The sequence below is a fragment of the Physeter macrocephalus genome, chromosome 1 (genome assembly GCF_002837175.3).
Source record: "Physeter macrocephalus isolate SW-GA chromosome 1, ASM283717v5, whole genome shotgun sequence".
Taxonomy (NCBI): Eukaryota; Metazoa; Chordata; class Mammalia; order Artiodactyla; family Physeteridae; genus Physeter; species Physeter macrocephalus.
The window spans coordinates 60,882,235-60,905,366 of NC_041214.2; the positions used below are offsets into that span (position 1 = coordinate 60,882,235).

The 23,132-nt window shown below is 35.4% G+C and overlaps 1 protein-coding gene across 1 annotated transcript in view; it reads right to left on the minus strand.

The window, feature by feature from the left end:
- Window positions 1–754: 754 nt before the first annotated feature.
- Window positions 755–23,132, minus strand: part of ZBBX (zinc finger B-box domain containing) — a 108,552-nt gene continuing 86,174 nt past the window's right edge. The window contains exons 15-20 of the mRNA XM_007114708.3: window positions 20,959–21,266; window positions 17,384–17,537; window positions 16,531–16,647; window positions 11,241–11,498; window positions 2,671–2,809; window positions 755–881 (exon numbers count right to left, since the gene is read on the minus strand). Coding sequence (XP_007114770.2) covers window positions 755–881; window positions 2,671–2,809; window positions 11,241–11,498; window positions 16,531–16,647; window positions 17,384–17,537; window positions 20,959–21,266 — 1,103 coding nt within the window. The remainder of the gene's footprint in view (window positions 882–2,670; window positions 2,810–11,240; window positions 11,499–16,530; window positions 16,648–17,383; window positions 17,538–20,958; window positions 21,267–23,132) is intronic.

The window sequence follows — 23,132 nt, forward strand, 5'->3', positions numbered from 1 at the left end:
CATAGCACAGGGAGATCACCTCTGTGCTTTGTGACCATGAGAGGGGTGGGATAGGGAGGGTGGGAGGGAGGGAGACACAAGAGGGAAGAGATAGGGGAACATATGTATATGTATAACTGATTCACTTTGTTGTAAAGGAGAAACTAACACACTATTGTAAAACAGTTATACTCCAATAAAGATGTTAAAAAAAATAAATAAATAAAATGTAATTTAACAATTAGTGTTACTTTAAAGATAATCATGTACTAATTTATATAATATTATACATCAAATGTACTTCATAAAAATAAATTTTAAAAAGATAATCATGTACCATCTTATGATAAGTTCTTAGAGACATAGTTATAACTTACTTTTTATCAATTTCCTTTATTTTAAATTAAATTTTATTTTTTTTATACAGCAGGTTCTTATTAGTTATCTATTTTATACATATTAGTGTATATACGTCAACCACAATCTCCCAGTTCATCACACCACCACCACCCCCCTGCCACTTACTTTTTAAATTTCACTAAATTTTACTAATATGATCTGCAATACAGATTAGTATTTGACATACAATATACCATTTGGAAGAAAAAGCCCTTAAACTTGTAATTTCACTAACTTTTATCAGTCTGCAAACCTTGAAGTATCAGAGACAATAATCAAAATCTCCAGCACCTGGACACGTAATCACTTGATTACTTTTTTCAGTTGTTCGCTTTATTCTGGGTACAAAATGGAAAAAGTAATGAACAAATGATCATTAGGTACTCTTTGACCACGGGAGTGGAATGACATGTTGCTTGTCAAGAAAATCTTCTTCCTCCTCATCCGTACTGCTTTCAGAAACTGTCAGCAAGGACTGGATTTCAGTATCTTTTTCAGAAGAGCTGGAAATACATTAAAAGATCAATACACAATATACAGAACCAGGTTTCAACTCTTCATTTATCTTCTGATCAATACTACACACGCTGAAGTCATGGGAGGCAGGCAGACGTAAGGGGGCTATCTTAGACTGAGACCATAATTTTCAATATGCCCAATACACCAAGCCTCCTTGTAGTGAGAGATCCCCATCATTCTCCCTCTCCCAAAAAATAAAGCCACAGTGGAACCATGGAGAGAAGATTTTATGGTCTCTTGTTGTGTCGTTCATTGATGATTCAGAAGGTACTTCACAAATTTACAGAGCCTCCGGGTCATCGTTAAGAACATTCATCATTACATTGGCTCTTTAACATAATCCCAGTGAATAGACTGCCAGATAAATCACCTCTTTTGTGTACAGTAAATTAGGACTATGTGGATAGCCAGTCAAGATATGTCAAAGCCAAAATTAAGAACAGCAATTATACAGTTATTTTATTTTTTGCATTTTATGGTGGAAAGGAACTGGTGGAAACTCTAGTGTGTTGCTGTCTGAGATTTGGGGAAAGACATAGAATGGGGGAACAGAGAGGAGCCTGCATAGTTCAGATACTTTGGTCCAAGTTATCTAGAATTTCAGCCGATGTATGCTACTAAATAATATACAATAGTTCACCCTGTCACAGATAGAACTCTTCTTTGGATTTTATGCCCAACACAGGCTAAACCAGCATTTCCTAAACTCTTGTCGGTGGACCAGTTCATATATAACTGTGATTAAAAAAAAAAAAAAAAGTTTTCACTGGTCTGAGAAAAGAAGGACAAGGTAATAACTTTTTTTTTCAAGGTAATAACTTTTTCATGAAATTTTTAATTTTAAAGAACTGTGCTTTATTAGTATATTCTCTTTATATTTAGTACTAAATGTCTTTCCTTTTATGAAATGATGGTGAGAGCATGAAGTTGATTTAGTTACTTTGTTCTTAATGACTTTTTTAGGGAAAAAATAGCAACTTTATATTGATCCCTTAAAAAAATATATTCGTGGTGTTAGAAATGCAAAAATCCCCGGACCACAGCTAAATGATTTCCTCCTTCAGAAAGACAAAGTAATGGACTCTTGATTCCCTTTTACTGCAATATTAGACTTCAACCAATCAGAGGAATTTACAATTCAAGGGACTTTTATTTTACATTTATCTCAGTCTTTCTAGAAGAATCCCTCTTCCTTTTTCAGGGAATTCCAGTATGTCAATAGTAGCCTGACATGATAGACTACTTTTCTGAAGATTTATTAGTATAACCCATGTTCCTTATAAACAGATCACATCTCTAAATAAATGTTCTTATGTAAGGAAACAATGAAGTTATACAGATTAAAATATGCTATCATCAATGATCTAGGCTTGATTTTAAGGAGACTTCTCAATATTCTATTCTATACATTGAGTAAGAGGCTATTAATGCAAAGTGTTGAAATTCAGTAAGTTAATGAATGCAAGCAAGGCAATTGTTTTTCAATATAAGAAGAAATGCTGAAGGATTATTAAATTCCAAATTTTTTTTCATTTTCCTGACACACATTGTGCAGCAGAGAATTATGTCTTCACGTTAAAGTAAGAACTTCATAAGCCTTTCACTAAATCTTGATAATAGGTCCGCAAAGGACCTAAACATTTTACAAAGAATGGCCATATAAAGTACACACATGAGGACAATCTTTCTTTTTGTAGTAAAGATAACTAGTTGGGGCTTGTCAAAAATTTTACTATGCACTGTCTGTACATATAAGCTGCAGATTTAACCTACTTCTGTTCCTCAACTCCACACGGGCCCCTCGCACGTAAGCTCTTACGGAAATTCCGGGTAGTCTGACTTGTATTCAGCGAATGGTTGTTGAAGGCTGGTAACTCTTCTGAGGTTAGGCTGTAAAGTTTTTCTGAAGGATCTGAAATATTTTATTTCATGCATTGTCAACACATAAATTCAAGAAACAAATGTACAGCATATGGTGCTGGAAGTTTACTCAAAGTAAACTACAAGCAGTACAAAGATGGTCAGTACAGATTTTCAATCATCTCAATTTTTTAGTGTTGGTGGGGTGGGCTGAATGTGAGGTATGTTTGATCTGAGATTCCAAATGAGGGCATGGGTATCATCACTTTAATCACACTGATTTATTTTTAGCAAATTCCCCAATTTTTTCAGCTTTGTTGAGATAACAATTGACATGTAACATTGTATAAGTTTAAGGTGTACAATGTGTTGATTAGAGACACATATACTGTAAAATGATTACCACCATAGTGTTAGTTTATACCTCCATCATTCCACATAACTACCATTTCTTTTTTGTGGTGAGAATATTTAAGATCTTCTCTCCTAGCAACTTTCAAGTATACAATACAGTATTACTAACTATAATCACTATGCTGTACATTAGATCCCCAGAAGTTATTCATCTTATAACTTATTCATCTTATAAGTTTATACTGTTTGACTAACAACTCCCCATTTCTCCCACTCTCCTCTCCTGGTAACCACCACTTTTCTCTGTTTCTATGATTTTGGCTTTTTCAGAGTCCACATAGAAGTGATATTTGTATAGTATTTGTATAGTGTAGTATAGACAGTATTTGTCTTCCTCTATCTGACTTACTTTACCCAGCCACATTGATTTTTTAGTATACAAATTTTGATTTTTTGACATTTTAAGTGTCAAATGTCTGAAAATTCCCAAAATTCCAAAAAAAATCAAGCGAGCCTCTTTAAAGTTACAATATTGGGCAACTCCTAAACTTGCCTGAATGTTAAATACTTTATTATATCTTTTTATCTTCTAAGAATTAAAAGGTTTGCCCACACACAGTCTGAGGTAATGGTTAGTCTTGGAAAAGCTACCCTTTCTTTTTAGACTTCCTTGCTTTGTTTGGGTAGGTAACAGCCATGTGTATGTGAAAGGGGTGAAGCCTTAAATCTTCTTCCTTTTCATGAAGCTGGCCAGTGATTCAGCCTGAGTAAGGACAAATAGTGCAAGCTAAATAAGCAAATGTATAAGCAAACACATCTTTATATGAACTACCAAAAAGTCAAGTATAGAAATAAATACAATTGCTATGTTAGGTCATAATGCCCTCGTTTTGTCATTGATAAAGTTGTAAGAGCCATCTAACTTATACATTAGGTTACGTTATGGAGACTTTTAAAACTGTTAAAACTACTGGCTGCTGTTCCTCCCTTCACTCTTACGAAAGCGCCAAGATCAGAAGGACCAAACACCAAACTGCGAGTATTATACACTTGACAAAAGACACTTTTGTGGTGGGGGGCTGGTTAGAAATAACTTGAAGTTTTTAAGCAAGCAGAGCTTCCCCTACAGAAGGTAACTTAGATTATTCCTCCTGCAAGATAGAGCTCAATGCATTTACGACTGGAAGTGTCCTTAAAATCCCAGTGACTTCTAAATTACGATACATGGAGAAATTCCGTAGGCTGAGGGTTAAGGCTGCAGCTCCCACCACCACCCCAAAGCAAGCAGGACAGCTTTCCCTGGTCTCGTTTATGTTTGGGAACTCTCTATAAGATTAATTTTGAGAAAAACAAAAGATTCCTCAGCTAAAAGTTTTGTCCCATCCCCACTTGCTGGAGATTAGGAAATTGAGGGCCCACTGGGGATTGATAATTTATTCAAAGTCATGTAACTACATAACAGAAGAACTGGAACTCAACCTAAGCTCTTTTAGCTCACCAAAATAATAAATCACTATGTTCCAGAATCTAATTCTTTAGCATTAGGCTACTATCTTCTCTCCTGTTTTTCCACAAGATGAAAGAAAACAGGCAGGCAATGTCCCTTCACATACCCCGGTGATAGAGAATGTTACCCGTGGGAAAGCAGTCAATTCAGAATTTGGAATTGGTAGAACCACAGTGCTAACACTCAATGGTGATACTTAGATCTAAGGAATCCCACCAGGAGAGATATTCATCCTCTGTTAGGCATTTGAGTCCTAACTGAATGAGTGCAGAGCTAATTCAAATTGTGCAAATAGGATGAGACTATTTTTGTAAAATTATTCATTCTCAAAATTATATTTCAGAATACCTTGTGAAGTTAGCAGGAACAAAGGTGACATCACTTGACTTTCAAGGCAGAGAAAAATAAAACTGCTAACAAAAACCCTACTGCAGGTTAGCGTTAAAACCTAAAGGTCTTAGTGGCGCACTGGTTGCGAGTCCACCTGCCGATGCAGGGGACGCGGGTTCGTGCCCCGATCTGGGAGGATCCCACATGCCGCGGAGCGGCTGGGCCCGTGAGACATGGTCGCTGAGCCTGCACGTCCAGAGCCTGTGCTCCGCAACAGGAGAGGCCACAACGGTGAGAGGCCCGCGTACCACAAAAAAAAAAAAAAAAAAAAAAAACAACCTAAGAGGTCAACTGTACAAAAACCTAAGTCTTCTGATTCTCCTCATACAGAACCAAGGAAGACTGCATTGATGTTTACATTGGAGATTTTACTTTATAACTGTCAAGTCAGCTGATTGTTGAGGAGTGGACTGAAGTTAAATCTTTTCTATCCCTGGAGTAAGAGTGTATGTTCTCTGATCACTGAAGAATCCCTTAAATGCAATAATAAAGAATGGCCAAGGAGGAAAATTGACTAAATACGAAGTTCTACAGTGTATTTCTAAAAGTCAGGTCATTTAAAACATGTACATAAAACTTTATTCTACGGGGAAATAAACACATATGAATATGGGGATATATGTATACGTATAGCTGATTCACTTTGTTATACAGCAGCAACTAACACAACAATGTAAAGCAATTATACTCCAATAAAGCTGTTAAAAAAAAAAAGAAGAAATGAAGTAAAGAAGAAAGGCAGGACCAAAGAAACAGGTTAAAAACTTCAAAGAACAAAAACAAAGCAGACAGGCTATTTCTCAATAAGGAATTCACCACCAAAAAAAAAAAACAAGAACTAGATACACACACAAAGGACACCCCAATGTTCGGGAGGTGTGACAACCAGGACCCTCACCCTGTAACCTGTGAGCCTGTGCCCAGCCCGCCAGCGTCTTCCTCCTCACCCACCGTCTTGCCTTCTTTATCCTCCATCCCTTCTCTCCTTTGCCTTCACTCTGCCGGTGGTAAGACAAAGGAATGTGGGGCAGACTTGCCTGGGTTTGTGCCTGGGGGCTTCTGAGCACCCAGGGGAGGCAGTTACTGTGCCATCCAGAGCCTCAGTTACTGTAGCCACACAGGGGGGACTAAAAGCAGCACCAGCCCCATCTACCTCATGCCCCATCAACCTCACGGGGTAGCCGTGAAGATCAAATGGAGCAACATTTCATGGAAGAATAAACAGTGATTATTATTACTCATTGAATGGTTTCATATTCCTTACATCAGAATGTATTTAATATGTTGACTTTCACTTTTATGTGTCACTCAATCTTTTCTTTCCGAAATTCAGATGCCCTAAAGCAAAAAGATTGCCATCCTAACCCAACCTAACCTGACTGTCTTTACAAGGGTTATCTAGTTAATTAGCTGACTATAAACCCTGATTAGCCCTTTTACAGTTTAATATCTTACTTGATGGTCAACCTTCTAATTACTCAGGAAACTACTGCCTCACTCTTTTACTTCACAGGCAGTATGGCTACATCTGCTGGTATCAGGTAGATTTTTATTCTTTCTTAAGAAAAAGTCTTTTCCTCTCTTTAATTACTTGGCTCAGTACCTTTGGGCTCGTACAAGCCTAAGATTGCCATGGAAATGTAAGGACCACAAAAACTCTTAAACCACAAATCAGAATGAGTTTAAAACAAATGAATCATTTTTAACTATTGAAAAGATGAATGCTTTACTGTGTATTATTACTGATAACTTTCTTGTAATGCATATCTTCTGATATTTCCAAATTCTTCAGGCTATAACAATATCCAAAAACTGAAAAAGTGCCTTGGTAAGTAAATTATACTGATATGTTGAGTTCATTAAAGGAGTGACTATAGTGTTATTTACAAAGATATTTGTGGAGGGAGTAAAAATACGGCCTGAACTATAGCTAACTATAATCCTCAAAGTGCCCAGAAAAAAACATAGTTCTAGAACAGAAACAGCTTTTATATGTTTTTGACTAAAAATTGGATGTGTCAAGTGCACCATACCTTACTATATGTCAAAAGCACCACCCATTGGTTTCTTATATAATTTAACAGTATTTTCAGGACAGACTATGTGCTAGGCACTTAAATGTTAAAATGCATGTGTGTGTGCATATGTGTGTGTGGAGAGAGAACACTTTTATAAATATAATATTTAATATATACCTGTACCCAAATTCAATCGTCGAACAATTTTATGATAGGGCCTATTATCATACTCATTTTTCATACATGAAAACTGATGCAGCGTGAGTTTAAGAAAGTAATTTGCCCAATGTCAAGAAGCTAGGAATTGGTGGTTCTAAGTTTCAGAGCTGGACCCCTGGCCCCAGAGCCTGATTCTCAACCATGCTACCTTGCTGCCCCTTGTCTCCTGATTCAGCAGGAAGTTGTATCTGCAACCTGCATACACGTGTGTGCAAACACACACACACATGTGTGCGCACACACGCATACATCCCTAAGCCCCCTGCCGGCCCCACCTCCTTTTGAAATGGCTCTACTGTCAGCTTCAGCAATCAGAGTCAAAGGAGAAACTACTCAATGTATTATAGTTATTTTCTGTCTTTTCTTCTCCAGGCTCCTTGGCTCTTTTCCTAGAGCTTAGGGAAGTGGATGTATCTATCCTAGAGCTAAGAGAAAACAAGTCAGAAGGTTTGCTGCTCACAAAAAGGCAGGTTTCACAGGGATGCGAACTCAAATATATTTGCTTAAGAGTCCAATTGTGTAGCTGTGTCTGTGTGAGACCAGACCTCATGAAGTTTTTCCAGAATGCACCATGAGTAGTGACATGTAGGCGGAATTTTTCTGCCCAGTGATGCTGAACAGAACACAAAAGCCTGTGCTGAATCAGTGAATTTTCTAGAATAAGGCCTGATTGCACCATAGCATCTGTCCCCTCACTGACTGTTGGGACAATTCAGCTGATGTGCTGTCCTCTTCCTTCCTCAGCTACAGGTGGGTGTCTCTAAAGCTGTGCACTCATCCAAGGCCAATCTTCCCAAATAGAAAGAGAGCTGTTCCTGGGTAGGTTGTGTATAAGTGACTGCATTCTGCTCCTGAACTATAAGAAAGCCCTGGCAGTTCACAAGCTACATAGTGGGTGCTTGCTTTTATATATGAAAAGTTATGTATTCTAGTGAAAATATTGGTGTTGGAGTACGAGGAAATGAGTGACATGGAGAAAAAGTGAAGCATGTAAGGACAAACCTGACAGAGGAAATGGAAAAGCTGAGAGGTTAGAAACAAAAAAGACTACTGTTTATAAAATATTTCATTTGTAAATAATGGAACTTATCAATTTATCAAAATAAAAAAACCTTTCACCTTCTGATTTAAAATTGTATGATTATCCTTTTGATCCAGTTCAGACCTGACATGCTTCATTTTAGAATTGGCTTTTAATGTGAGAATTACCTCCAAGGATATTTCCATTTGATTTTTAGTAATGTGGAGTCAGGCAAATGAATGACAGGTAAAGATGGATCACAATCTCTCCTCCCCCAATCCCTAATGAAATGAATGGAAAAAGCAGAAAAATAAAAAATAAAATCAAATCAAAAAGAACCAAAGAAAGAGGTACAAGTTCACATAATAAACTTTGACAAGGGACAACCAAAGGAATAAACAGAAGATTCATTAAGATATAGCTGGGGGCTACTGCTGTCCACTCCCTCCCCTCCCCACCCAGTAAGCACACAAACTAGTAACAGGAAAAGGAGAGTCATCTAAGGTGCTGACAAGTCTCACCAATACCACACAAATTTAGAGAAAAGTGGGTGAATGGGGAAGTAAGGAGAAAACATTATAAATATTTTTAAGCCCTAAACATCCACCAGAAGATCTCAGCAGAGGCAAGAAAATTGCAAACTCGCAGGTGTCCCCCCAGGGACAGAACACACTTGAAATCAGGTCCAGAAAAGTTTGGTGTTTAATAAAATCCAGAAAAAAAAGACAAAAGAGCCCAGATCCTCCAACAAAAAAGGTTAAACTCCCCAGTCCTTCATGTATCCTTCCTGTGCCTTTGAGCCAGCAGGATACAGAAAAGAGTGCAACAGCCATCCCACAAATAGTAGCTCCAAAGAGAAGATTAACACATCTCAGTACAGGTGGAGAGAGTCTGAGGGAGAATGCGGTCTCACTATATCAGAAAAGACAGAAGATATGAGCAAAGCCACCCACAATGCATGTGAGCAAGTAAGATACATGGAACTGACAGCAACTAGTTAGGCAAACAAACTGGAATCCAAGAATTCATAGCACACAAAGAATGATTAAATGAAAGACCAATCTGGTAGATAACAGTTCAAGACCATAATAAAATTCCCCTATAAGTCCTTGGGCTACAGAAGAAATAATGAAAATGACATTTTTAAAAAGAATAAAACTAATATCAAAGATCAAACAACAACATGTCAGACATCAAAAAGGATAATAAATTAAATGATCACTTGTTCTGGACTGGATCTTGCACCAGAAAATAACAAGCTATAATGAACATGACTGAGACAATTTTTAAAAATTAGATATGCACTGTGGATTAGAGAATTATAGTGTATCATTGTTAAATTTCCTGATTTTGATCATTGTACCATGGTTATATAAGAAAATGCTGTTGTTCGTGGAAAATACACTGAAGTATTTTTTGGAAAAGGGTCATGATGTTTATAACTTCTTCTCAAATGGTTCAGAAAAAGTGTTGAGTTTGTGTTTGTGTGTGTGTGTGTACATATATGCAAATGAGGTAAAAGACAAACAGGTGGTGAAGTGGGTAAAGTGTATATGGCAGTTCCTTGTACTATTCTTGCGTTCTTGCAAATTATCTGTAAATCTGAAATTATATCAAAGTAAAAATTACCAAGAAAAGTCAAAGCAATACCTGTAAAGGGCTAATTTATTAAGTCAATCAATAAAGAATGGACTAAAACCAGCTGAAAATTGAAATTCTGACATAGAAGATGTCAGTAAATGCAAAGGAAGATAAAAACAGGTTAAAACAGTTGAAGAAAATGTAAGAAGATCCAACATAAACAAAACAGGTCTCAGCAGGAGAAAGCCAAATGGAACAGAAAAGCAACTCAAATATACAATAGCAGACAATTTCTCTGAAAATAAGGAGGGACTTAAGCGCTTTAAGAATGCTGAATTACTGACACTGAAACATAATCCTGGTCCAGTAACTGAATTTCAAAGATTAAGAAAAAAATTCTTCTAACATCCAGTCAGGAAAGAAGCAAGTCACATGCAAGAGAGAGGGTGAAGTAAAAAATTGGAGACCTCAGACTATTTCACAGCAAATTCAGACCCAGGAGACAATGAAACAGTATGTTCAAGGTTGAAGAGAACAGTGACCCAAGGAAATTACCCGCAGTCAATTTGCCATTCAAATACAAGGTAGCAGGCATTCTCAAACATGACAGGACTCCAGTAATAGAGCTACCATAAGCTCTACCTGAGGGAAAGAAGTATTTGACAATTAAATTCAACCAAACAAAAGTTAAATGGAAAAACCATGCCAAAGGACTAACTAGCACCATATCCAGGGACAGAAGACACTGGAGAAATGTCTACTGAGTGCAGAGGAAAAGAACTGTGATCCACTAAATTAATCTAGCTAACTTGCCAATTGACCATAAAGATAAAACTCAGACATTCTCCAGAATGCCACAATCAAAACTTCTAGAAATGAATCAAAATAAAAGGTTCAAAATTGGGACGTCTTATAAAAATGCAGAATCTCAGGCCCCATCCCAGACATAAGAATCAGAATCTGCATTTTAACAAGACCCCCGGGGGATCTGCGTACACATTGAAACTTGAGAAACACTGCTTTAAAAGATCGAACATCTCACTTCTCAAAGTGTGTTGGGCAACGGCTTTTATAAAGCAACAGAGATTAGCCACTCACTGAGTTTGTAGGAAGGAGAAAAGAAAATTTTTTTCTGTCCGCATGAAGGATGAAGATCCTTAAGCCACAATTTAACTGTGTATTATGTGAGCTAAGGAAGGGGACTATCTCTGATATGGCTGGGCACCCACATGTTTTATAACATTTTCAGGGTGACATCGGGGGATAGTCAAGAAAACAGACACAAAGGTTGATGGTTAAAAGAGAAGGGAAAGGCTTGTTTTCTTGGAGCATGATATGAAGAAACAGGTGGAAGGCAGAGTTAATGTTGTCTACGGTGAAAAAATAGCATTACCTGCAGGATTTCTCAGTGCATTTAATTCTTTTTCCAAACTGTCTAAGGTTTGTTGATCAGCAGTGTCGTCTAAGAAAGGCTCGTCATGGTCAGTATCATCAATATATTCAATTTCTGAAATTTCAGAAGCAGCTCTAGAGATTGATCGAGCAGCTGTATTTCTTGACCGGGGATGAGAAGAGGAAAGGCGGCTGGAACTTCTTTTCACAGAGTTGCAAAGTGGTAAATTTGCTGTTGAAGGTCTCTGTGATGTCCAGCCTAAAATAAAAAATAAAAAAATTTTAAAACAACTGTTTTTAAAATTCTGAATGAGTGCTTAAATATACAAAATACCAGTCCCCTGAACTTAGAACAGTTAAATTCATGCAACAGAATTTATGAGAAAATGAACTTTAGATTATCATCCATTTTGGTTTACCTCAATTTGTAAATCCCAAATTACTTTCCCTATGTCATAAAGAACACTTCTGGGTTATTCTTCCCTAATTTTTTCTACATTCAGAGAAAGGCAAGCTAATTTTAATATTAACTAAAACAAAACATCTATAAACCCAGTCAATTCCACAATTCAACACCCCAATCTTATCATCTACCCCATAGCCAACCACTGTGCCCTGTATCTTAAATTCTAGGACAATGCCACACTGTGTCTTGTAAGAGGATAGGAGAAACTTGGTACCACTTCCTAGTGAACCAATTTTATTTGATGGTGTGTAACATTCTTCTATTAAAACAGATATGGAGACAAAATAGACCAGTATGCAAAATATTTTAGAAAAACACAGGTTTTAAAGAAATTGAGAGCACATCTCTAATTTTGCTAAATGTGAGTTCACTCTCAGCCACTTTATAGGGTGCTTCAGTGGAAAAGTTCCAGAAGCACAGATCTGAGTCAGGTTCACTTTGTTCCAGTAGGGTAGTGACCACTTTATCTTGATCTATTTCAAAGGTTGACTTAGTTGGTTCCTTCAATATGTGTTTCTTTCATAGTAGGAAAACATAATCCATTCAAAACATACTAACAGAACATAACTACATATATCATTTGGTACTGCTCACAAGGTTCTTTAAAAAAGGCCAAGGGAATGAATATTCAAGGCATAAATTTGGAAATGCATAGTGCAGGTATATTTTTAATATCCTGAATCATTGTTCTGATTTAGATAAATATATATTAAATGTAAATAATTTATAAGGTAATCTTGCATTCCCTTAATATAAATTGCCTTTGTGTAAAATATTGGATTCTTTAAAGAAGTGCTATTGTCATTATCATAAAAGTCATGATTTGACTTAACATATGCCATATAACATTATGCCAACTCTATTGACTCAAGGGAAAATGTAAGATTTAGAAGGGTGGCTACAGGCAATTGTCATGTATTAAACGGTTAATGATTATTGAGTTTGTCTTTTATTTTTAACTTAAAAGATCTATTTTGAAGGTAGCTAGTACCCTAAGAAGAATCTTAATGCAGTATGTAATTATTTAAGCAATTAAAACTGACTAAGGTAAGTCCCAAAGGGCACCAATTTTAATGAAGATTTCAGAAATCAATTTTGAAAACAATTTTTGTGGGAGTGAAATTGTGAATAAATTAAGATTCTGACCTTTTTGTGTCTATTTGTGCTCAGAGACAATTCTGAAGAAAAATAACTGACAAAAACGTGCCTATGTTTTTAAAAAAATAAATGTAAATATCCCTAAGATTTATTTTAATGACTAGAATGTGGAAATGATTTTACCTGTAATATGTAAGGAATCAATATTTTATTTATAGCCATCAAGAAAAGCAAACTTGCCATTCCCAAGAGTGAAGTAGTAGTAGGAACAGTAATGGTGGAAGTAAAGGTCAGAGAGTATAACAGTAATTCAGCTATATAAATAGAAACTTCTAGATCTATGGAAAAAACCACACCCTTCGATTTGTATTGTGCTATGTCTCAGTCAAAATTCAAAGGAATTTAAAACTCGTTAAAATAAATAAACAAGGACACCAAGGGGAGAAATCGGTGGGGGGGGAGGGGGGGATGGTGGGATGAATTGGGAGATTGGGATTGACATGTATACACTGATGTGTATAACATGGATGACTAATAAGAAAAAATAAATAAATAAATAAATATTTAAAAATTAAAAAATAAACAAACAAAAGAAGTTATTAGGAAGAACTGGACTTCTGCCAACACAGGCAAACATGAGGTGAGAAAAATTTAACATAATGTAGATGCCCTTCAGAAAATTCAGGAGAGTACAAACGCTTGCTGAACTCTTATAACAACATCTGGCTGCTACAGTATTAGAGGTTAATTGATCCCAGTTGAGAAAAAAAAAGTACACTGGGGTTGGATCAGACTTATGCTTAGCACACAGCAAAGAGACACACCATCTTTCTTACTGGACATATACTCAAAGTGTAATTTAAAGTACCTAAAACATAGAGAGACAGTGAGGCTTCAGGTTGGTCCTTGATTTTGTTTATTTTGTTCATTTAGGTATGTCATTTCCTCTGGTGTTTCCTGTATAAGCTTATTAATGTTATTGCTAGGGTTAAGATTAGAGAACCAGTTAAGAAGGGCACTAATGAAAAATGCCACGACTAAAGGGATCATCCTATATTTTTTTTAAAAGTCCAATTTGTAGATTATAAAACATAAGAAATTCCTTTCGGAAGTAACTTATGCTATTCTTGGCAATGTGACTAATATTCCCATATATGTTTTAGGAACTCTTAGAAAATATATTTTTTTAATGTATAAATTCTCAGTAATTTACACAGTGGAGCAAGAATATCAAAAGACAATAATGTTTTGCGACCTTTATCCAGGGAAAAAATATTGAGTCCTTTGGTCAGAATGTTACTTGTTATTGAAACAGTATGCAAAAAGCATGTTGCTCTGCTTATGTTTCATCCAATTCTAATGTTTTATTTAGAATAGTAATAATTACTATTGTATTAAAGACTCTTCAGTGAGTGATTAATATTTTTTATATATCGGCATTCTTATGCCCATTAATGTAACCCAAAGCACCATTTTATATTATTTTCCCAATATTTCACTGGTCTTATTAGTAATCATAGCCTATATTCTTGAGCTAATACCAAGGACAATTTCTTCTGTTATATTTATAGTATAACTGTGATCAGTGTTCATCTATAATTTCCTCAGATAACAGAGATAGGAAGTCGGAGTCGGGGAGCAGTAGGTTTGGGCAGCGGGTGGGGAGAAGCATTGGACTTCCTGCTCAACACACATGTATTTCATAGCTATCATGTTTTTTCATTCACAAACTTAAAAATCTTACAGAAAGAGGCATTCCTTTAGATACTGGCATCAGTTCAGAACATAAGATTTCTGTAACTTGTGGCACAGTCAGGAAAAGTTCATTTTTATTTCAGGCCACTATCTCTGTCCAGAAAGCCATCTCTTTCCACCTCTAACTGGGAAGTCTTAATGCTTTAAGATTTGGCTGAAATGTCACCTACTCTCTAACATCTTAAATGTCAACATGTTTCAATGGCAAAGCAATTATTTTACTATCTCCATTCCTAAAGGACTGCACGTGCATCTACCTCTATTATAACTGATCCTATGTACTATTATTAGTTACCTATCAATCAGTCTCCAGAAGCATGTTACTCATGGTTCTGTCATAAACCTTTTATTATTAATACATATGGTACAATTTATGTATTTCCATGTCTATACAGCAGTTTTCTTGAAGTATGATTTTTGGACTATCTACATCAGCATGGCATGGAATTGTTGATAAAATAAATGCAAATTCCTGGACCTTACCTCAGCCTTAATGAATCAGAATCTCTAAGAGCGACAATGAAAAATCCTCATTGCAACAGGTTTCCCAGGTGATTATAGTCATGCTCACATTCGAGAGCCTTTGAACTGGACTCTAAGCTCTCGGGATTCTGGGAAGAAGGCTTATTTTATATCACCAGCACCAGGCCTCAAGTAGGTGCTCCTTCAAATTGTTGTTTATAGTAAGTTATTGATTTCAACTGATCACTCTAAGTTGATACTTAAAGGCATTTGGCTACTTACATATAAAGATTTGTCTTAGTAACAAAGTCTCAGAGCATGCATGTGAACTTGTTTTTAATCAATATACAGTGACTTTAAAAAGTATCTTTGACTGCCTCAGAAGGAAGCAGCCAGAACATTTAAAGCTGTCCTAGACTTTGATGTGAGAATAGGTATCTAATTATAGAGCCAAAAAACATTTATCATAAATGAATGGATTTTCCACAAATAAAAAACCTTTTAAAATCTGACAGGTTCTCAACATAAATGCACATGGAAAGAATCTAAGCTAGCCAAGTAGTTTTAATCACAGGATTTAGGGCAAGAGAGACATATAAACCTTACATATTTGGACAAATCATATGTAATTAAATTTCTAGCTTGAAGATGGCCTTCAGACGAAGGCAAACAGTCCCCTTTGTCAAGTGTTTCTCCTAAACCATGGACTCCCAAAGATCAGGGAACGTGCCTTATGCAACCATTTTCTCCCAGGACCCAGCACAGTGCTGTCATACTCAACACGTGTATTGAATTGCCTTAATTCCTCAGTCATCTATTACAACTTCATATGAAATTCAGCACAAAGCAAACCTACATTAGAAGGTATTTTAGGATAACAATAATGATCTAATAATACTATTGATTTTAATCATGCCAAAATTCTCTGCATACCCTCCCTAGGAAAATACTGCAATGAGCATTCAATATGTCGAAAGAGTTATCCTATAGAAAATCTTGAAATTATTTTGGCTAGAAAATAGAGTTAATGAACTGAAATCAAGATTCCAGGGCCAACATATTAAGCATCAGGTTTAAAGCAGAGGTTTCTTAACCACAGCAGCAAGTATCAATCTTATGGCTTTGTGTGATCATAATATGAATCAAGAAGAGGAGTATGAAAATCTAGTATAGATATACTCTTTCCTGAAAGTGTAATGAAACCCAGCATGTATTTTATAAGTGTTGTTCAAAATATATGCCATATCCTGAACTACATTTTAAAAATATTATTCTCTAATACATTGTTAAAGAAAGGAGCTAAGACTGTAAAATTTATGTTTTTGAGAAGAATAAAGACTACTCTTGGTTTTTTGGTTTTGGAAGAAAAGTCCAGGACAGTTTAAATGAGTAAGTTTAAATTAAGTAACTGCAAAAACGAATTTTCAGGTGCCTAGTAAACTGCTAAGAGACAAACTAATAAATGAAGTGAGCCACCAATATGGCACTGCAGCCTTACAGCCAATCTTACCAGTCTTTTGCTGTGTTCTCCTTGATGATGGGTTCTGGGCCCGCTTCAGAACACCCAAGGCAACTGCATTATCAGCATAGGCACTTACGCTATGGTCTGGGATCCATTCTCTGTCTCCTAAAAACGGAAAAATGGTAAAATTATATAAAGTTGAAAAAGAGGCGACATCCATATTGTTGCTTTATTATATGTATTGCCTTACTGGATAATATTTAGCTAAATAAAAAACATTTATAACAGTGAGGTATATATTATGAAAGAAAATCTCATAATTATACAACAAAAGGAATAAATTCTAAATTGCAAAGATATTGCACACATACATGCATGCAAGTTTGAACAGAACATTTTAGAAAGTATACAGCAATATAACATAAAATATAATCATTTGTATGTGAAAAAATATATTTGAATACATAGGAAATTTAAGAATACAGGCAACACCAAGACATGGTTTTAAAAGGAAATTATGGATATGTCTCAGAAATCTCACAGATCCTAAGATTTTAAGATGCCATTTAAGAATTATCGTACAATAGTTAACATTGATTGATTGATAGTCAATCAAGTGACTTGAAGAATTACTATTCATTTATTTAGGGCCACACTTCTAAAATACAAAAATAATCTCTCTCAGTCTCATTATAGCCATGTTTTCTGACAGTAGTCTTAAATATAAATATACGGCAACTCACACAGGGTTAATAATTCCAGCCAGAAAAGAAGAAAATGATTTATTTGTTGAACAGAATTGCCCAGTATTTCCTAAGATGTTGACAAACTGTTTTAAAAAATGGTGTCAGAAAACTGTTAGCTTGGTCCACCGGCCGTCTGATTTTATGTCTGAATTTACCTGCAATTGTAATCCTAGTACTGGAGTAGCTGCATTCTAAGCTATGAGAAGGAAGTAAGTTGAGTCTTTCATTTTTATCGAAAACAAAGAATCTTTCAAGTCCTTGATATTGTTCAGTTATGGGCTTACTTCTGAGGGCTATTTCCTGTAATAACTAGGAAACAAAATATTCAACAGTTAAGTTTATTTTATCTCAATCACACAAACCAGCATGTTAATTCACTGAGCACCTACTATGTTCTTGGCATGGATTCTGCCCACATCAAGTTTAGGTTCTAGTTGTGGAGACATAAGTAATAACACAACATTTATATAGAGTAAATTCAGAAAAATTCATAAACCACAATTACAGTAATAATCTGAAAGTTGCCATCAAATCTAAGGAGGACAGAAGTTTATGAAAAAAAGGAAAGTTTTCCTATCTCTTTCCTTTATTTTCTTCCCTCAGTGTCTTTGCACATAAATTACTCTGGAAAATAGAGTCTCTCTCATATGCTATGCTTTTGTACTAGTAGTGTCTTTGTCTATACATAAAATAAATTCAGAGATGAAAGTAAAATACTGATGGAAACAAATCTGATCTGATCATGGTCACAGAGAAAATCCAAATTAACAAAACATTCACCATGAATAAAATATACAAGTAGGAAACTGAGGCAAGGGTGAGCTAAGTAATTTGTGAAGTTTATACAGGTAGAAACTAGCAGACCTAAGATTTTGAATATATAGATCTGGCTGATCTGAAGCCTAGGCTTACTCCAACACCCTATGAATTCATATTTTGATATGCTTTCATCCTAGGGAAGAATATAAGTATGGGATTAAAAAAGTACATGGGTCTAGTAGGAAACAGATTAGAGATGTACCAGTGAGAGCTCTGGATGGACTTAAAATACAATCAGAGTGGCTATCAGTATTTAACAGTTCCCTAATGTATCTAACCAATGCCCCGATGCAGTCTGCTTCAAGGTGGTAATCACACAAAGAAAATTACGATAACTCTATTCAAATGTATAAATCATATAAATGATATTACAAAACCAAGCTAGTGACCAATAAAGCACTTCCTTCAAAGACAAGTCCAAGTCCACCCTACTCATGACATCTTCACTGGCTCTCCCAGACACTGATCAAAAATTCACAGGACCCCTTCAACTCTAGTGGAGTTCATATTTGGATTAGACAATTGAAAATATGGAAGTTTCTTTTAAAGCCTAGGCTAACAGAGAACAATGAGAGTGAATCTGCTTGTTTGCCCAATGTCACCAAGTTAACTATTGGAAGTTTCAGATTCAAAACAAAGAGCCCCTGACTAGTCCATGTTCTTCCTGGCACATGCCCCTACCTCACTGCTGCTGCTTTACAACTTAGTACTCAATTCCACACCTTTATGAAGAACTCAATTTCTGGAAACTGAAGTGCAAAGTGTACTGTCTTATACTCCATTTTGAAGTCAAGTAATGCCACTGCTTAAAATTGCCCCTACTGTCCACTCCTGAATTTTCTACTGGAGCATAACTGATTTCTAAATAGTTTCTGCTCAGGGAATGGTTTCTACTAGGGCAGGGGAAAAGTAAAAGCAGTTCATGTAGAGTCATTAGGGATGAAAAGAAAGTAGATTCTACCACTAAGTGTAAAGCACAGTGGTTCTATGATATAATCATTTACCACTTATTTGTTTTACAATAGTAGCATAAGAGATCAAAATTATTAGTTTTTTAACATTTCAATTTTAATGATGAAATACTTTAAATATATAGATATGTACAACACATAATAGAACTTTCTCACACAATATCAGTAATTTAAAAGACTTGCTTCCAATACCTATAACAAAATATATATATATTAGACTTTATAAGTAGAATTTATTGTATTATTGTATTGAAGTTGACATACACTATTACAATGTAAGTTTTTGACTATTATTTCATCTGAGTGTATCCATAAAAAGTTCCAATTATCTTAAATGTTTCCAAAAATACTATCAGACTTATATATACTCTATGTATCCTTTCATATTTAAATTTTAACATCACATTTTTGAGATGTATCCACGTTAATAAAAGTAGTTATGTTTCATTCATTTTAATTGTTACATTGCTTTCCATTATGTGAATTACCACAGATCATGTATCTGTGAGTTTTGCCAAATGTCTTTTATTAGGTTACAGAAAATAATGTCCCCCCTCAGGGCAGAGGTCAGGCAGGCTGACACCCAGTATAAAAGAATTGGGTTCTATATGCTCAGAATTCCTCTCTTATAACACAGCACACAGCATGTGCAGGTGTCACCTAGCCCTCCGCATGATGCCCTGTGGAAAATGGAAAATCAGAGTCCTTGTTTGTCTGTTTGCAGAAATTCATTCTATGATTAATTGTTTTCTTCATTGGGGGAAAGGGAGAAGCTCAGCTGCCGTGGGCATTGATTTGGGGAATATGTTATTGGCTAAATTGTGGGAATGTCTTCCTAGAAGGGATTGGGGTTTACTTTTGCCAGATACATCAGGGCATCAATAGACATGGATCAACATTAGTGTTAATTTATTGGCTTGCAGATTCCAAGTAAGAAATGTACATTCAAACTCTAAACCGAAGCTGGATTAAAGCCCAAGATTTCCATTTTTCCGATAAGATATTTATGGACTTCGGCCAGATCCCCTGCAGAAATCAGTTTCCTTTCATCTTGTACCTGTGAGTATGTCTCTTTGTGTATTCCTTCAGAGACTGAGCAGAATTTTAGGGATCTAAGGTTTTTGCAGAGGTCTCAATTCTAATTTCTCACTTTGAAAAGGAAAAAGACCTGTCACTAAGTGGGCATAGAAATCCAAACCCCTAAGAAGAAGTAGCAGCAACTCAATATTCATTCTTCAACTTTTTGGTCCCTCCTTCAGTTTAGGCACCATGGAGATTCATTACAAATGACTGTAAAGTGTTGTTAAAGTGTTTAACTTCCTCAATTTCCAAATAATTTAACATTTGACTTGTCCAATTTCTAAATAACTTATTAATAATCATAATTACTTAAGATTTTTAGTACATAGAACAGAGATTCAAATATAGTTATTAAATTTGGCAATAATGAACTGCTTTATCTTTTTTTCTCTAAGAAGAAACAAAAACTACACCCCTATTTCTTTATTAGCCATATTCCTGAAGAATTACCTTTTCAACCTTATATTTACATTAAGGCACAAAAACTGGTTTTATCTACAAAACTGCATTTTTTTTTCATTTTAACCAGTGACTATAGAGTAGAAAGCTAGAAAGGATTTATTATAGTAAATTATTCATAATAATGAATTTCATTTAGAAAATTAACAGCACTCTTACTATGGTGCATGAGGTGGGTCTTAAATTATTTGTCATAGAAAATCATTTGTTATAATGGCATTTACCATATTACAATTTGTTCTGCAAGTCATTTATATTCTTTCCCATGTGAGTTACTCTTCAACTATAAGGTCGCACATTTTAAATTCAATAGGAAGTAACATTTAAGAATATATGTGTCAATATGAATTTTTTATGTTTATTATAAAATTTTTAATACAATAAACATAATTGATATTTACCAGTGGTGACTCTGTAGTTTTAGAATCTTCAGAATTTGGCCTCTCATGCAGATTGCTAAATTCCAAGGATTCCCTGTCCTCTTGAGATAATTTCCCCTTAATGGAGGCTTTTTCTAAATCTGTACTTGGCAAAGAATCCTTGCTCGCAAGTGATATGCAGGAATCGTCATACTTTTGACTACTTTCTATATCTATGCTGTCCTTTTTGAAATTTCTCTCAAAAAAGCTGTTTTCCTCTAATTTTTCAACAGCAGGAGAGTAAGCATCAGGATTCACAACGTCACCAAAATCTGCACTTGAAGTTCCTGCTGCTGAAAACACATATTTACAAAAGTTAAATAAATAAATATAAACAAATAAATTGATTAAACTGTTCACTAACCAAAAGTTCTGTACTATAAACCTTTATCAATAAACACTATTTTTTAAACCAATGCTTCTTTACTGAGTTCTCAGTGTTAAAATACTTTTACATGGCTTATGTTCATAAATGATAATTATATATACATATTCAAGCCTAAATTATTTACAGTAATGGAGGGAGACAAGATATTGTTTTGTAATGCAACCTTGAAATTGACGCAAATTTTCATTTCAGCCTGTGGTTCAATTCCCACTTTCCTACCCTCTCTCCCACTCAAGTTTTATATCAGCAATTTATGAGAAATAATACAGAGGGAACCTTATTTCCCACATTTTACCTCTTTTGCTTAGCATGACTAGTGATGAGGAGAGGGCAAAGGGAAATCTGCCAGATGAAAGAACAGCAGCATTTAGGGGCACAGAAATGTTTAAGCTGGGACACCTGCCTCTGAAAAACTACAAAATGAGCAAGATTATATTGGTCACCCACCTCATTATGTCTGCTTTAAAAAATCACTTGGTTTAGATCACTGGTTTTCAACCTGGCTGCACAATGGAATAATCTGAAGGTACTCTAAAACTGTCAGCTTATGGGCCTGACCCCAAACCTATTAAATCAAACACTGACAGTGGGACTTAAGCACTGTTTTTTGTTTTTTTCCCCCTCCACCAAGTTCTCCAGGTGATTATAATGTGCAACCAGGATTATGAAACATTGTTCTAGATTTTCTTAAGACTAAAAATGCTTTAAAAAGCTTTGTACCATATTGCTTTCATTATCTCTCTCTCTCTCTCTCTCTCTCTCTCTCTCTCACACACACACACACACACACACACATACACACACATATTTATCCAGACTGAATACAGCTTCATCTGATTATCCCTTATTCTCTTTCCAATATACATGTCTTATCTCTATAAATAGACTGTGAAAATAGTAGAGGCTATGACTAAAATAGTCTCCAGTGATACAAACTCTGCCTTACAGCCCAAAGGACTTACTTGTTGCAATCAAATATTTATACAATTCAGCAATTACACACAGTACTTAGAACTTCCACTTCCAGTATCACTTCTTAAATTGAACAAGTACTGTGAGAAATGCAATAAGTTGTATGTCAGAGAAATATTTTATAGAAAAACTTTATAAAAGCTATTCAATTTAATGAAACTTTCATGGTAATGCTGTACTTTCCTACTAAACTTGAAAAGAAATTATCTGAATCTAATATTTTGCAGAAAGAGCTGCCATTTCCTATGTATAAATGTGTACAACGAACCTCTACAATATTTTTGCAAGATTGTAAAATTCCATTATTAGGATTTATTGCTGCTAAAAAGGTGAGAACACAGCCTCTTAATAATGTTTAAAATGCAATGCAGAAAGTACAGATATGATTTAATTTAGTCTCATCAGAAGCCCTTTTAAGTCATAAAAAATAGATGTCTTGGGCTCCCCTGGTGGCGCAGTGGTTGAGCGTCCGCCTGCCGATGCAGGGGAACCGGGTTCGCGCCCCGGTATGGGTGCTCCGCAACGGGAGAGGCCACAGCAGAGGAAGGCCCGCATACCACAAAAAAAAAAAAAAAAAAAAAAAATAGATGTCTTGGTTCAACATTCAAAAATCAATTATTCTAACCTGTCACATCAAAAGGATAAAGAAGAAAAATCACAGGATCATATCAATAGATGCAGAAAAAGCATTCAACAAAATCCAACACTCATTCATGATAAAAACTCTCAGCATACTATAAATAAAGGAGAATTTCCTCAGCTTAATAAAGACTACCTAAAAAAAAAAACTACAGTT